Source organism: Capra hircus, chromosome 26 (assembly GCF_001704415.2).
Source record: "Capra hircus breed San Clemente chromosome 26, ASM170441v1, whole genome shotgun sequence".
In the NCBI taxonomy this organism is placed as follows: Eukaryota; Metazoa; Chordata; class Mammalia; order Artiodactyla; family Bovidae; genus Capra; species Capra hircus.
Genome location: NC_030833.1, coordinates 33,285,463 through 33,301,053, shown reverse-complemented (window position 1 = coordinate 33,301,053; position 15,591 = coordinate 33,285,463). Strand labels below are relative to the sequence as shown.

The following is a 15,591-nucleotide window of genomic DNA, read 5'->3' as shown; positions in this document are numbered from 1 at the left end:
AGACCCCACCAGGCTGAGGCAGGCGCAGGACTGAGTGGGTGTCCATGCTCCTCGCCCCTCCCCTCCCCAGGGGACCCCTCCTCTCTGGGGCACGACCACGCCCTATCCCCCGACCACCCGCGGGGGGGGGTGCCCACGCATTACCTTCTTCACACCTGAAGTCGGGGGAGGCCACGTCCTGCAGGGGAATCTGCCGCAAGAAGTCTGGGTTCTGGCACCGCGGGTTCCCCGTCACGATCTTCCTCTTGCGCAGCCAGTCGCCCAGCCACGCCAGTTGGCAGTTGCAGTTGAAAGGGTTGGCCAGAAGGTTTCTGGAAGAGGCGAGTGATGTGACCACAAAAGCCCCCCCGCGAGACTCAGTTGTCCCAGCAAAGCCGGCTCCCGCCTGCCACTTGCTGGCCACACAGTCGCCCACCACTCCCGGACCACCAGCAGCGACTAGGAGGTGGCACGTTAACGCGTAAAGACCCAAACGCCTGAGTCCTTCACCGTAACGACAGAAGACCGTCCATGCCCTGCAGACAGGACGAGTGGCCGGGGCTCCAGGGTTCAGCCCCGCCCGCGCCAGCCCTGCGCCCTCCGAGCCGCACTTACAGCGTGGAGAGGGCCTGGAGCGTGTCGAAGGCTCCCGGGGAGATGGTGGCGATCTGGTTGTCGTAGAGCGAGAGGAGGCGCACGTTGCGCAGGCCCGTGAAGCTGTCGTTGTGGATGCAGCTGATGCGGTTGTTCCTTAGCATCCTAGGGCGGGGAGAGGTGCGGGAGCCTGCGCTGTGCCGCACGGCCATCCGCCTAACCTGTGCTTGGGCCACCAACGGCCAATTCACAAGTTCCCTTCCGGGGACGCTGAGCCACAGACAGGAGAGCCCGGCGCCACGCCAGCGCTCCTCTCCTGGCCTGCCTGCCTCTGAGATGCCTGCCTCTCCACCCTGCCCACACAGGCCCCCTATGCTGACGACCATCACCTTCATCCCCGGGTGCCCACAGCCTCCCCAACCTCCAGGCCACGCACCACAGTCAACACCTGAGACTTGCCTGAAACTTAAACCCGGCCATGTCACTCTGCAGCCTAAAGCCCACAGCAGCCTCTAAACTGTGCACAGAATCCTGTTTAAACTCTTTACTACCCAGCCCCAGACCAGCACCTGCCCACCTCCCCAGGGATGGTCACACTCTCCACCTCTCTGTCCTCCAGGCTTGCTGCCCAGGCCGGCATCCCCACATCTTTCCCCAGCTATGCTCTCCTTCCAGAACAACCTTCTTCCTCATTTATAGCTGCAAAAGTCTCTGTTTGTCCTTGAACACCTGACTCTATTCCCTTTCCCACACAAAAACTAAAATCAAGCCTGACATAAAATAGGCAATTCACAAAAGAAGTTGAATGGTTTAAATTAAAGTGGATGTACTAGGTGAGGGAGATTGAAAGGCACAAACTTCTGCTATAAAATAAATGAATCATGAGCATGAATGGACAGAAATAAAGTTTATGAACATTCATTGAAAAATGTTCAAACTTACTAGTAATCAAGGACATTTAACTGATATTGCATCTTTGCCTGCCAAATTATAAAATCATTAAAAACATAATAATAATAACAATAAGGCCCAGGTTGGCAAGAGGGTACGAGGATGGGCACCTTCATGACAGCTGGCAGGAGAACTACTGGGCACCTCCTGGAAGTGTGCCTGGTGAGATGTACCAGGAACCCTAGCCCGGCCCTCTGTGCTTTCACCCAGCAGGTCTAGCTTTAGGGGTTTATCTCTAAGGTAATAATTCCTAATGGGCATAGAATTTCATGACGAAGACATTAATCACAGCATTGCTTGTAATAAAGTTAGAATTAGCTTTAATCTCTAATAATTATGTAGCTCCTTTGTCCATGGGGATTCTCCAGGAAAGAAAACTGGAGTGGATTGCCATGCTTTTCTCCAGGGGATCTTCCAGACCCAGGGATCGAACCCAGGTCTCCCACATTGCAGGCAGAGTCTTTACCGTCTGAGCCACCAGGGAAGCCCTATGTGATATATATAATCATTCAGAAGAAATCACAACGATGCTCACATTATGTTTAAGGGAAAAAAAAGATTACGAAATAAAATGTATTCAAGGATTTCATTAAGATTTATCTGTATGTTTACATGCATGTATGTGGGTGTATATGTGTATGCATGTACGTACACGTGTGTGTGTGTCAATAATTACCCGTGACCAGCGGAGGGGTTATGGGCACTCCTTTTCCTGTGCCTGCACCATTCCTGCAGGCTCTGTCCAGCACCAGCCCTTCCTCTCTCCTCTGTCTACTCCAAGTCTTCCTCGGAAAGAACTCAAGTGATAGTTGAATGCCCACGGCACCCTCTCTCAAGGAATACTGCATACGTGTTCAGTTGTTCAGTCGTGTCCAACTCTTTGCGACCCCATGGACTGTGGCCCACCAGGCTCCTCTGCCCATAGGATTTCCCAGGCCAGAGTACATTTCCTACTCCGGGGGATATTCCTGACCCATGTATTGAACCTGTGTCTCCAGGACCTGCATTAGCAGGCAGATTCCTTACCACTGAGCCATGTGGGCCCTTTAAGAATTTGTAGGCACGTATAAAAAAGAACGAGGCAGCCCTCTAAGAAGAACCTGCCACACCACTGGGAAAACAAAAAAGCTGCAAAACACAGTGCAGAATAAAACCTTTTGTAAAACAGACAAATAAAAATCCACAGGGAATCCTCTCATGTATTTGTTTACCTTACATAAACTCCAGGACACGTGCTCAGAAAACAAATCTATAGCCTTACTGCCGTCTGAGATTTAAATCCAGGCAGGTGGCTTCTAGAGGTGTTGTCCACATGGTAGACATTACCCACATGCGACCATTTAGATTTAAATTAATTAAAATGAAATGAAATTCAAAAGTCAGTGCCTCTATAGCCGTGTCCACGTGTCAAGTGCTCCCCAGACACGTGTGGCTCCCAGACTGGACGGCGCAGATATAGCACATGTCTGTCCCTGTGGCAAGTCTGACAAGACAGCACTGTCTCTCGGACACGCTAAAGGGCTACACGATCCCCTGAAGAGCTGGTGCTGCCTGGACCGAGAGAGGCGCTCCCTGCAGAGTCGCGGGGGAATGGCTGGTTCCCGACGTCTGGAGAGCTCTGCCTGGGCTCTGAGTCACGGGGTCCCAGACTCCCACCTACACCCGCTTGAGTCACCTCTGTGCCATGTCCCTGCCTCTGTAGCACCGGCCACTCCTGAACTAAACAGATGTGCTGTGATATCGCAGCCTGACCGCAGGGCAATGACAGGACGTCCCCATTCCCTCACCTGCCATGAACCCCACACCCCAGGGAACAAGAAGACAGGCCTCGTGCCACAGCGACCGGCATCTGATGACTTGGTACGCTTCAGCCAGGGTCCTGGCCACAGCCCCTCAACTGCTGCAACCTGGGGCTAGGGTAGAGACACCCCCTCGCTCTTCCCTGCCCTTGAACGCAGGTGCCCACGCTGTGACTTGGCCTCTGATCCTGCTCCCCTGCTCCCTGGCTGCACACTCACAGCGTTCTCAGGCCGTCCAAGCCCCGGAACATGCCGCTCCGGATGGACTCCAGTTGGTTGGCGGTCAGGTGCAGCTCGCTCACTGAGGCTGCACCCTCAAAGGTCCCGTCTTCAATCTCCGACACCTTGTTGTTGCTCAGATTACTGGGAGAGGATTGTGGAGTTCAGGACTCCCCTCCTTGCACCCAGTCCCCATGCATAGAGCCCTGACCCCCACGAGGTCTAAGGATTTCCCTTCCCCATCCTGCCCAGCCTCCTGACTGCACCTTCCCGCCAAAGGGTAACTCACATTTTCTTCAGATGGGTGAGTTTTTTAAACATCCCGGTGGCCTCCAGGATGGAAATCTCATTGTTGTTTAATCGTCTGTAAGAGGCAACAAAGGGAACTTATACATCCATAAAGGACAGACATTAAAGTATCTTCCAAACTGAGATTATTTGGGACTCAAACAAAGGGGACTCCTGGAAGAATTTCTCTGGCCGAGCGAATTGATCCTATTTCAAAGGAAGTTTGGGCCAAGTGCTGGGGGGGTACAAGGGGGATAATTTTAACATGAAGAATGCCACGAAATGTACATATGTAAATAACAGGCGTGTATAGGTATCCGCACACATGCATAGACATGTGCACAGATCTATATTTTTAGAGAAAGAACAACAAAAGAATGGCTTAGACTACAACTTGAGCTAATGGAATCAGGTCCCCACAAAGAAAGCAAAAGCATGACTGAGAGAAGCTGCCCTGGTTCAGGCTGGTGACCTGCTCTGGGGCCCAGAGACTGCCCTGGGCGGGGGTGGGGGGAGTGTGTAGGACTGGGAGTCAGGGCACAGGGGCCACCCCCTGCCGGAGCCAGCAGCTGGCATGCTCCTGGGGTGGGGTCTCCGGTGGTCCCCAAATAAAGCTGCAGCAGAGGAAAACCCAGAAAAGGCCCAGGAGGGTCAGTGGGAGCTGGGGGGCAGCTGAGGGTGTGGGGCGGCTGGAGACCCTCACAGCTCAGCCGTGGCCTGGGGTACACGCTCAGGGATCTTGGTGAGCTTCAGGCTGGAGCACTCCACCATGCTGGCCTCGCAGCGGCACTTGTGGGGACAGACCACGTCGCTATTGCACTCGCTGTTCAGCTGGTAATCCTCAGTGCCTGCGGTGAGAGGGCGGAGGCCGGGGGCACAGGGGCTGCCAGCAGCCCTGCCCTGCCCACCCTGGCCTGCCCGCCCCAGCCCCCTGCCCACCCACTGGCACCATCCCACCCGGGCTGGCCTTGGTGCCCTCTCCTACCTGGAATGAAGTACTGCTCTTTGGCTGAAGAGAGAAGGAGAAACACTATGATCCTGGGATTGTCCAGGACATGCAGGAACAGCCCAGGCTCCCACCCTGCTGCCCAGCAGAAGCCACCCCAGGAACCAGGCTAGGGTCGCAAATCAAGGCCCTGGAGCCCACCCACCCAGCTCCTGTGTGCAGGTCTTGCTGCTGAGCACGGATGTTCCTTGCCCAGACTGATGGGAATGGGGATGGTACCGCCCCCAAGTAAACCACCCCCAGGGAGCCCCAAAACCACGACAATGTTCACAGGTGCAAATGGATAGCATTTGGGCTCAGAGGCTGACCCCCTGCCACCCCAGAGCCTGGAGGAGGCAGCCATCTCTCTGAGGAGAGTTCCCAGGCCTCCTGGGTGTTTCCTAAATCTTGAAAGAGCCCTGTCCTGGGAGTAGAGAAACCTAGGTTCTTGCCAGTCCTCCCTGGGGGACCTGCAGCCAGCTCTACCTCCTCCCCCGGCCTCAGTAAGACAAGGGCTGGGAACCCGTAGATCCAAGTCTACAATGTGGGTCCTACACCCTCCAGCATGGGTCCAGAGAGGTCCAGTCACCCTTGTTGGAACCACCCAGGAAACACCGCAGGGTCCCTGAGCAGACTGAAGGCGGGTGGGCGACTACCTGAGCACCGGAACTTCTTGCTTTTGATCTGGCCGATGCGCTTGTTGGCGAGGCGTCGGGGGCTGGCACAGCGGGCCCCACTGGTCTCGATGGGGTTGGAGCGTAGGAAGTCTGCCAGCCACTTGAGGTTACAGTCACAGATGAAGGGGTTCTGGGCCAGATGCCTGTCCAGAGGGGGCAGATTGGGGATGAAAGACAAAGCTGTTCACTTGTGTTGGTGGCCACCTGGATGGGGCCTTGCTAGCTCATGGCGGGGCCCACCTGGCCCGATGGAGAAGTGCACCTCCTGGGGATACCACCTGGGGGCGCCCACCCTCTGCCAGAGCCTCACAGTGGGGCCAGACCTCCATCCCCCTGGACCTTCCAGCTGTCCCTTCAAGCCCCACTCTGTCCGCTCTCCTTCTACTCACGTGTCCCTCCCTCTGTCCTGTGACAGGAGTGGAGGCAGGAGTAACCTAGAGACCGGCCAGGGTACCCCTGTCCTTGCAAGAGCGAGATGATGGAATGGGCATTAGAACCCAAGACAGTCAGCATTCAAGGGCCTTTGGGCCCCCGGAGCTATGCATCCTGGACTGTCCCCTCCCGGTGGCCCCAGGCAGCAGCAGTGTCTCCCCCACAGCCTCGGTCAGGAGGGGGTGGTGACCGGGCTGGCAAGGCTGCGCCTGCGGCTGGGATGGGAGGTCTCCAAGTACCTGCTGCAGGTCCCTCAGCTTTCAGTGGAATCTCCTTTCCCAGCCCAGGCCATGGGGCTGCCTCCCCTTGACTGTTTTACAGGACATCTCTTGACACAGGAAACTCAGAAAGCATTGCTGAGTAGCTACTTACTGGGGAGCCACTCACATCTTCTCACTGGCTCCCTGTGTTACCAGCAGGATACATGTGGGGAGGGGGCAGCTGACAGGTGACACCAGCTAAGAGTACCCGGGTCACTGTAAGTGACCACAGGGGGGCCTTTCCCTTTGGCCCTAAAGACTCTGCAGGGCTTCCCTGGTGGCTCAGAGGGTAAAGAATCCACCTGCAGTGTGGGAGACCTGGGTCTGATCCCTGTGTGGGAAGATCCCCTGGAGGAGGACATGGCAACCCACTCCAGTATTTTTGCCTGGAGAATCACCATGGACAGAGGAGCCCGGCTGGCGACAGCCCATGGTGTTACAGAGAATCGGACATGGCTGAGCACACATCCTGCAGGCTCAGATCAGCCACTTCTGAACCTCCCAGCAGCCGGCTTGCCCACCTGTGTCAGGGCCAGTGGAGCAGTGCAGGCCCTGCTATCTACACTGAGACAGCCAGGGGGAAAGAAGCCAGCACTTGTCCTGGCTCCTGTGCCCAAGAGCCAATGCCTCTGTAGTGACCAGCTCAGAGGACGCACCACGCCGCGGCCACTCTCCCTCCATGCATTGCCATCAGTTCCAGTCGTCTACGTATTGGTCCCTGCTGGGGTGCAGAGCTTTCCAAGCAGAGAGGCGAGCCCTTGCCTAGAACCTGCACCCAACTCAGCTCAGACCTTGGCCACTCTCCACCCATCCCTTCCCGGACTCCAGCCTCTGGTCACTGGTCGGGATGCCTGGTGACAGCCTTCCCTGCCAGGTTGTCCGTTCACTCCTCTTTGCAGTGCCCGCCCCCCTTTCCTGCCTGAGTCCTGCCAGACCCCTCCCACGCCTTCTGCCTTCTGCTGGATAGTTTGTTTCCTGATTTGAACTGCCAATTTACCCAGAGATGTGCTTGCTGACTCCCCGGGGCAGAACTTGTAGTTAATCTGAAACACACTAGGATTCCGGGGTTACTCTAGGATTGTTCCTGCTGCCCGTCACATCTGTCTGTACCTTAGTACCCAGCCTCTGCCTGAAAGAATTGCTTGCCTCTATCACAATCTTGGCAGAAAAGTCTGTTTAAAATCAACTCAATTATGTTATTCAAGCATGTATTAAAAATGTCCAAGGGGTGCAGAGCAGAATACATACTTTTTAAAAGACAGGCTATTTGTGTCAAAGGCAGCCTATAAAAATGCAACCACCCACCAAGGCAAGTGACTTCTGTATAAAGCTAAGTATTTGACATAAAGTCAAAGTTTTAGCAGGTGTAAAGAGAGGGCAGCTGGGGAAAGAAAATGCTCAAGAGGATAAAAGCGTGTTTGGGAAAAAACAATCTCGTTAAAGGCACACCCAGAAATAGGCTGCACAAGCTACCCAACAGTTCTTTTCATGGACATTTCTGAAAGTGGAAGATAAAGGGGAAAACTGATTCCCGGTCTCTTTCTTGGATTATGCATTAAGGTGTCACAACTAAAAACCTTTGGGGCAGACACTCAATATCATTAGTCAAATTAAACCCACAATGAACTACCATTTCACACCTACTAGAATGGCTATAATCATAAAGAAAATCAATACCAAGTGAGGGCAAGGATGTAGAGAAATGGGAACCTTCATAACATTGCTGGTGGGAATGGAAAATATGTATAGCCACTTTGGAAAACAGTGGCAGTTTCTTCAAAAGTTAAAGATAAATTTCCCACGCCATCCAGAAATTCCAAGAGAAATGAAACCTTCTGTCTTCACAAAGATGTGTGAGCAAATATTCACAGCAGCATTATTCAAAATGGCCCCAAAGTGGAAATGACCCAGATGTCCATAAACTGGGAAGGAAAAACAGAATGTGCATAAATGGAAAATTATTTGGCAACAAAAAGGAACAAGTACTGATACACGCTTAAAATATGGAGGAACCTGCAGGTCAGGAAGCAACAGTTAGAACTGGACATGGAACAACAGGCTGGTTCCAAATAGGAAAAGGAGTACGTCAAGGCTGTATATTGTCACCCGCTTATTTAACTTATATGCAGAGTACATCATGAGAAACGCTGGACTGGAAGAAGCACAAGCTGGAATCAAGATTGCCGGGAGAAATATCAATAACCTCAGATATGCAGATGACACCACCCTTATGGCAGAAAGTGAAGAAGAACTAAAAAGCCTCTTGATGAAAGTGAAAGAGGAGAGTGAAAAAGTTGGCTTAAAGCTCAACATTCAGAAAACTAAGATCATGGCATCTGGTCCCATCACTTCATGGCAAATAGATGGGGAAACAGTGGAAAGAGTGTCAGACTTTATTTTTGTGACTGCAGCCATGAAATTAAAAGATGCTTACTCTTTGGAAGGAAAGTTATGACCAACCTAGACAGCATATTCACAGCAGCATTGTTCAAAATGGCCTGGTTTTTCCAGTGGCTATGGTTTTCCCAGTGATCATGTATGGATGTGAGAGTTGGACTGTGAAGAAAGCTGAGCACCAAAGAATTGACGCTTTTGAACTGTGATGTTGGAGAAGACTCTTGCGAGTCCCTTAGACTGCAAGGAGATCCAACCAGTCCATCCTAAAGGAGATCAGTTCTGGGTGTTCTTTGGAAGGAATGATGCTGAAGCTGAAACTCCAGTACTTTGGCCACCTGATGCGAAGAGTTGACTCATTGGAAAAGACTCTGATGCTGGGAGGGATTGGGGGCAGGAGGAGAAGAGGACGACAGAGGATGAGATGGCTGGATGGCGTCACTCTCTTGATGGACGTGAGTTTGAGTGAACTCCGGGAGTTGGTGATGGACAGGGAGGCCTGGCGTGCTGCGATTCATGGGGTTGCAAGGAGTCAGACATGACTGAGCGACTGAACTGAACTGAAGCAAAAGAATCCAATCACAAAAGATGATATATCATATGAGTCCATTTTTGTGAACTATCCAGAAAAGGCAAATCTATGAGACAGAAATTAGATTAGTGATTGCCTGGGGATGGGCTGGAAATAGGAATTGATTGCAAATGGGCACAAGGGATTTTGGGGGGTAATGGAAATGTTTTAAAATTGAATTGTAGTGATAGTTGAACTACTGTAAATTTACTAAAAAATCATTAGACTGTACACCCAGAACAGGTCAATTTTATGGTATGTAAGTTATACCTCATCCAAGCTTAAAAAAAAAATTTTTTTTTAATCTCTTGGGGCAAGTAAAACTACAAAGTCAATACTGTGACACAGGGCCCTCAGCCGCAGATATCAGCACTATCAACAAATCCAGCAAGATTTGGTGAGCTTAAATCTGCTTGGTTCTGACATAAGACTCGGCCAAGGGTTTAACTAACCAAGGCTATAATAAGACTATCTGATTGTACCTTGGCTTTGCATTTCTTTCACTCTTGTTCTGAACTGTACTTCGGTTGTTAATATGTAATAGTTGTTCGTGGAAGTTCAGTTTTGTTTTACAGCCTTGAATAATGAGACGGTAAAGAATCTGCTTGCAATGCAGGAGATACGGGTTCGATCCCTGGGTTGGGAAGATCCTCTGGAGAAGAGAATGGCTACCCACTCCAGTATTCTTGCCTAGAGAACTCCATGGACAGAGGAGCCTGGGGGGCTACAGTCCACGGGGTCACAAAGAGTCAGACATGATTGAGCGACTAACACACACATTCTTAGGGAAAAAGCACCATCTGGGGGCAAGCTACCTAATTTCTCAGTGCTGGTGAAGAGATACCCAAAGACAAATGCCTGCTCTACTAGGTGTTAGGTGACCTTGGGTCGGTCTATCTCTGCCTCAGTTTCTTAGAAGTAAGGCACCTACTCCATAGGTTATTGTGTTAAGATAATACACACAAAGAATAGTGGCCTGGGGTGGCCAGGGGTGATTAATAAACAGTGATTAATTATCAGTAATGCGATCAATATTAATACTACTATCACCTCTACCTATGGGAAACCTTCCTCTTCTAACACGCAGCTCCAGCTCTGTGCCTTCGTGGCAGTGGCCAAGATCTCAGGTACGGTGTCCAGGAGGGCAGAAGCCCCCTTGAAATCCAGCCAGGTAAATGGACACAGATAGAATCCACTTCCCGTGAGCACAATCTATTTGATGGAACACTTCCACCTTGAAAGCGAGACAGCACTTCACAGGAGATCCTCAGCCCCATTCCCTATCTGCAAGCCTTTCCCGTGCGTGGGTCCCCAGCCCTGAAATCTCCTTACTGCATTGCTCTCGGATGTTCTGCCAGCTTTGTAAAATAACCCGTCGTGCCCATGTCTCTCCATGACCTCTAATTTCACGTGCCTGGCAAGATTTCCTCATGGTGTTCCTTCCATCTCTCCCTGGCTATACATAAGTTAATTAGCAGGAGTGGGCTGCAGGCGGGTGCCTGGGCTCTAATGAGTCTGTCTTTGTGGCTGACATCCCTGCTGACATGCAGGGTCTCCAGGGAGCAGGAGCTGTGTCTTCTGCTTGGTCTGTTTCCCAGCCTCCATGCAGATCTTAGCTGATGGAGAGCACTGCCCAGGGCGTGAACAGTGGCGGGGGTGAGAACAGCGGCTGTGGTAATATGAATAAGTGCCCAGCAGGCACACATCAAGGACCCATGGGTCAGCACGCCAAGTCAAGCTGCAGGCTCACAGCTAAAGACGTGGAAGGCAGTGCCTGAGTCTAACCAAAGAGTAGAAGTTTCCCTGTACAGAAGCGTTCCACCTAAAAGATAAGGACTTTTTGTAAAGACGCAACTGCACTGGCATTATCAAATGGAGAAAGAATGTTAAAATTATCATATCACCACTTCAGGACCCCTAATAAAAGAGTGGGTCTAGAAACTGAAATCAGTGGCGGTGTTTATTAAAAAAGAAAGAAAATCAGATATCGTGAGCCTCCTGATGAAAGTACACAATACAATGAGGTCATCTTGCCAGAAAAAGAAAAAGCAGCCGAGCCTGATGCAAGCTCCGAGATGAAACTTTCTATTTGCAGACATAGAACAGAGAAACATGTGAAATGACACCGTAAGGGATGAAGTCAGCAAGTCCAGACTGTGGGGAACTCTACAAATCCAGAAAGGCCGTGTCTTCAAAAAACAAGTGCAAGGGAAAAGGAGATGGAGAGGATACCTATAGGTTAGAAACAATTTAAGTGGTACAACAACAAATATCAGTCAACTATATCGCATAGACCTTATTTATTTATTTATAAGGGAGAGGATTTTAAAATGCTCTTTATTTAAAATTTTATTTTTATATAGTTCTTAAATGTTACTTTCCATAGTTACCACAAAATATTGGCTATATTCCCTGTGTTGGCATCCTCAGTTTGTGCCTCCCTCTCCCCTATCCCTGCGTTTCCCCTCCCCTCTGCCCCCAGTGGTAACCATTAGTTTGTTCTCTGTATCTGTGAGCCTGCTTCTTGTTCATTATAACCACTAATTTGTTGTGTTCTTTAGTCTCCACATGTACGTGATATCACAAAATATTTGTCTTTCTCTGACTTATTTCACTTAGGATAGTGCTCTTTAAGTCCACCTGTGGTTGCTGCAAAGGGTAAAATTTCATTCTTTTTTGTGGCTGAGTAGTATTCCATTGTGTGTTTATAGCATATCTTCTTTAGCCATTCATGTACTCTTGGACACTTAGGTTGCTTCCACATCTTGGGTATTATAAATAGTGCTGCTATGAACATCGGGGTGTAACGTATTGCATTAGTGTTTTTGGTTCTTTTGGATATACACCCAGCGTCGAACTGCTGAGTGATATGGTAGTTCTATTTTTAGCTTTTTGAGAAACCTCCATACTGTTCTCCACCATGGACATACCCATTTACCCTTCCACCAACGGGGCATGTATAGGCCTTATATACATCCTGACACAAACAAATTATTTTTAAAATTGTATAATATGTAGGAGACATTTGGAAATTTGAACATTAATTAGATAGTTGATGATTTTAAAGAATTGTTGTCGTTTTAGATATAACAAGAGTGTTGTGTGTTTTTAGAGTTCTTGACTTTTATAAATATGTATGAATTTTGTGTTGATGATAAATGATGTCTGGGAGGCATGAAAGGAGAGACATATAGATGAAGCAAGATTGACTGGCTGTGAGTTAAAGCTGGGAGACAAGCACTGGGAGGTCTGCTGTGCTACTTTTAAATACTTTTAATTTTCTATAATAAAAGATTAAAGCTAACTCTTAGAATTTCTGCTCTCTAACTTTAATTTATAATTATCACTGCTGCCACTGTCTTTCACTTAAGACATTATCAATTGCAAGATGTACTAATATTAATATTTTACATATCATCAAGAAAGAACAAAATGCTGTCAATTAAATAAGCCATCAAGTATAATACGCAATCCAATTCCACAGCTGTTACTGTGGAGACGACGCATGTCTTAGAATCAATGGGTAGTAATAATAATAAAAATTGTAGCCAACATTTAAGAAGCATTTGCAATGAGCTAAGCTCTGTACAAACATCCCTTTTTATCTCATAACATCCCTGTGAAGATGATGTTCTCATTTTATGAATGAGTAAACTGAGCCCCAGAGAAGCTAACTAACTTGCTTAGGGCCACACAGCCAATAAGAGGCATAGCTGGAATTTGAATACCTGCCTGGACCTAGAGGCTGTTATCTCCCTGAGATCCACCTGCTGGGGTGCGGGAGGGGCAAGAGGGCACTCACAGGGTCTGGATGGCCCGCAGGGAGGTGAAGGTGCCCTTAGCAAGGCTCTGGATCTTGTTGTCATACAGGGAGAGCAGTGAGAGGTTCTGCAGATCCTGGAAGGCGTCAAGCCGGATGCAGTTGATCTTGTTGGCATTCAGGAGCCTGTGGGCAGAGCCAGGCAGGTGGTGAGGGGAGGGCCACAGAAGTGGACACCTCACGTCTTGGGCTCCTTCCTAGGCACCGACCATGCGTTAGGTCAGGAAGGAGTCCGCGGCAGCAGGCGCAGGGGATCTGGCCCTCTGGATGTCCACTCCACACAGAGGAGCTGAGGACTCCGGCTGCCTTCTCTATGCACAGGGACCATTCAGTCCCATGTGTCTCTCTTTCAAGGAACTGCTAGAGGTGCCTGCCCCATGGGATTCTGGGACAGCTGCGAGCACAGTGGCCAGGCCACCTCCCAAAGGCATTTGGGGGATCCTCCGCCTTCCCTTCTGCTGGGTTTCCCAGGCAGCTTAGAGGGAGTGTCTGGCTTCTGTGCGTCTCGGGTCCTGGGAGAGAACCTTGCCTGAACGTTCATGGTTCAAAGAGCCTGGCCAGGGTCTGGGTGTCCCCCACAGGAGACAACTCCATCCCCAGCAACAGTGAGCATTCAGGAACGCAGGCTGCATCTCAGGGACCTCTCCACTCAGGCATCCTGCAATCAGCTCTGAATCCACCTCTCTGGCCCCTTACAGCCCTGCCAGGCCTGCCGTCCCCCAAGCTCCTTGCCTCCAGTGAGTCCCACACCCCAAAGAGGCTGAAAGGGCCAGGCTGAGAGGCTGGAGGAATACCGCACCCCTCTATCGGTCCCACCCAAGGTCACTCGCATTTAGGTCCTTACAGGAGCTGTAGGGTGAACAGGCCTCCAAACACGCCCCGGGGGAGGTCTGTGATCTTGTTCCCATAGAGGACCCTGGAAAGAAGGCAGTGGAAAGGGAGAGTTAGAGGACTGCCCCGCACAGCTCTCCAAGCCCTGCCCGCACGATGGTACCATCCCTAAGCCTTTCACACTACTGGTCCCGCCGGTGTAGGCTTGTCCTAACAGCGGGCAGTAGATGGCAGTAAAGTGCACTGGGAAGGGGCCATGTCCCTAATCAGCACAAAGGTGACCTGTGGCAGCCGTGACCCCCATTTCGAGAGCACTCTCTCACTCACTCTCTGCCTTCACGCACGGATCCCATGGAAGCCTGCAAAAGGGCCCTTCCAGGGACATTCATGGGAAATTAACCTGGTTAGGGATCCGAAAGGAGATTTTTCAGAGAGAAGAAAATCCCAAGGGCAGGAAATAGCATCTTTTCAGAGAATTACAGGCAAAAACTGGGATCCCAGACAGCACATGCGGTATGAGCTCCAGAACATCAAGCGGCACTTTCCAGCGCAGATGAAATATTATCACAAGAAGGAAACAGACCAAAGTGTTAGCTGGGCTTTGAATTGGTGGCAGAATTGCAAGTGGGTTGTTTTATGCTTTAGAATTTACAAAGTTTCCTTCATGGAACATGAATTACACATATACTCAGGAAGAAATGCAAATGTTCAAAAAAGCCACACAGGCAGGAATGCGGTCAGACAGGCGGTGGAAGTGTCCTGGAGACCTGCGGGCACCCTCCCACCCCTCCAGGCACTCCTGGATACACTCCATCTGAGTAGAAGCAGTGCGCTCTCTCTTTGAGATCTGTCTTGGAGGAGGGCACAGTGGGAGCTAAGCAGGTTCCAGGCTGGCCCGAGTGGACAGCTTCAGTATGGTTTGGGTGGAGGAAACAAAGCGCACTGTAGCTCGAATCTTAGCCAGCCAGTACCAGGAGGCCTCTGAGACATGATCTGATTTGGAAAGCTCCCTCCATCTGCTGTGTGGGGAATGGAATGGGTGGGAAATGAGGCAGGGAGACAGGTCAGGGCCTGCAAGGTGGACATTATCAAGGGGATCTTTTTGCGTGACCTCAGCGTGAAAGTTCCTATATAGTGAGGAGGCGTGAGAGGAATCCACTTAGATGGGTTAGATGTCATGTTCCAATTTAGGAGGAGATTTATTCACTTTTCTGAAGAAGACCCTGCATTTGAGCAGCCATCTTCAGGATCTGATCTCAGCCAGTGATAGTGACCCATCACCAGGCTGTCAAGTGCAGCTGTGCAGGCTGCACACTGCACCACTTTGTGTGACTCACAATGGCCCCACCCACTACCTTGGATTCTATTCCAAGAGAAGAGGGTGCACAGGGAAGGCACTGAGCCGACAGCCTCCTGTAGTACCCTGGACGGAGTTCCATTCTGTTCCACTTCCCAGGCCCCAAATCAATGCCAAGCATGTGTCCAGTTTTGCCAAGGAACAGGTTAAAATACTCATTTCCAAGAGTGATGAACAACCCCCATCAACAGGGAGCTTGCTTCACTACAGGGCACCCTGAGTTCACTCTCTGGAGACAATGTACCATGGGACCTCAGGGAGCGAGAGGCTAGGTGAACCGGGGAGAGCAAGCAAGGGTTCTTGGAAGAAGAAAGATGAAGCAACATTTCCTAGACTAATTTTCAATGCCACACAGTGTTTTGTAGATTGATGGGTCCCCAATAAACTGTTGAGGGAAGGGAAATACTGGACAGGGTTAGGGAATAGGTAGGCAG

The 15,591-nt window shown here is 50.4% G+C and overlaps 1 protein-coding gene across 1 annotated transcript in view; it reads right to left on the bottom strand.

Moving 5' to 3' along the window:
• Positions 1 to 15,591, bottom strand: part of SLIT1 (slit guidance ligand 1) — a 172,807-nt gene that overhangs the window by 39,480 nt on the left and 117,736 nt on the right. The window contains exons 12-20 of the mRNA XM_013975176.2: positions 13,814 to 13,885; positions 12,952 to 13,095; positions 5,472 to 5,635; positions 4,816 to 4,839; positions 4,534 to 4,678; positions 3,832 to 3,906; positions 3,543 to 3,686; positions 595 to 738; positions 145 to 311 (exon numbers count right to left, since the gene is read on the bottom strand). Coding sequence (XP_013830630.2) covers positions 145 to 311; positions 595 to 738; positions 3,543 to 3,686; positions 3,832 to 3,906; positions 4,534 to 4,678; positions 4,816 to 4,839; positions 5,472 to 5,635; positions 12,952 to 13,095; positions 13,814 to 13,885 — 1,079 coding nt within the window. The remainder of the gene's footprint in view (positions 1 to 144; positions 312 to 594; positions 739 to 3,542; positions 3,687 to 3,831; positions 3,907 to 4,533; positions 4,679 to 4,815; positions 4,840 to 5,471; positions 5,636 to 12,951; positions 13,096 to 13,813; positions 13,886 to 15,591) is intronic.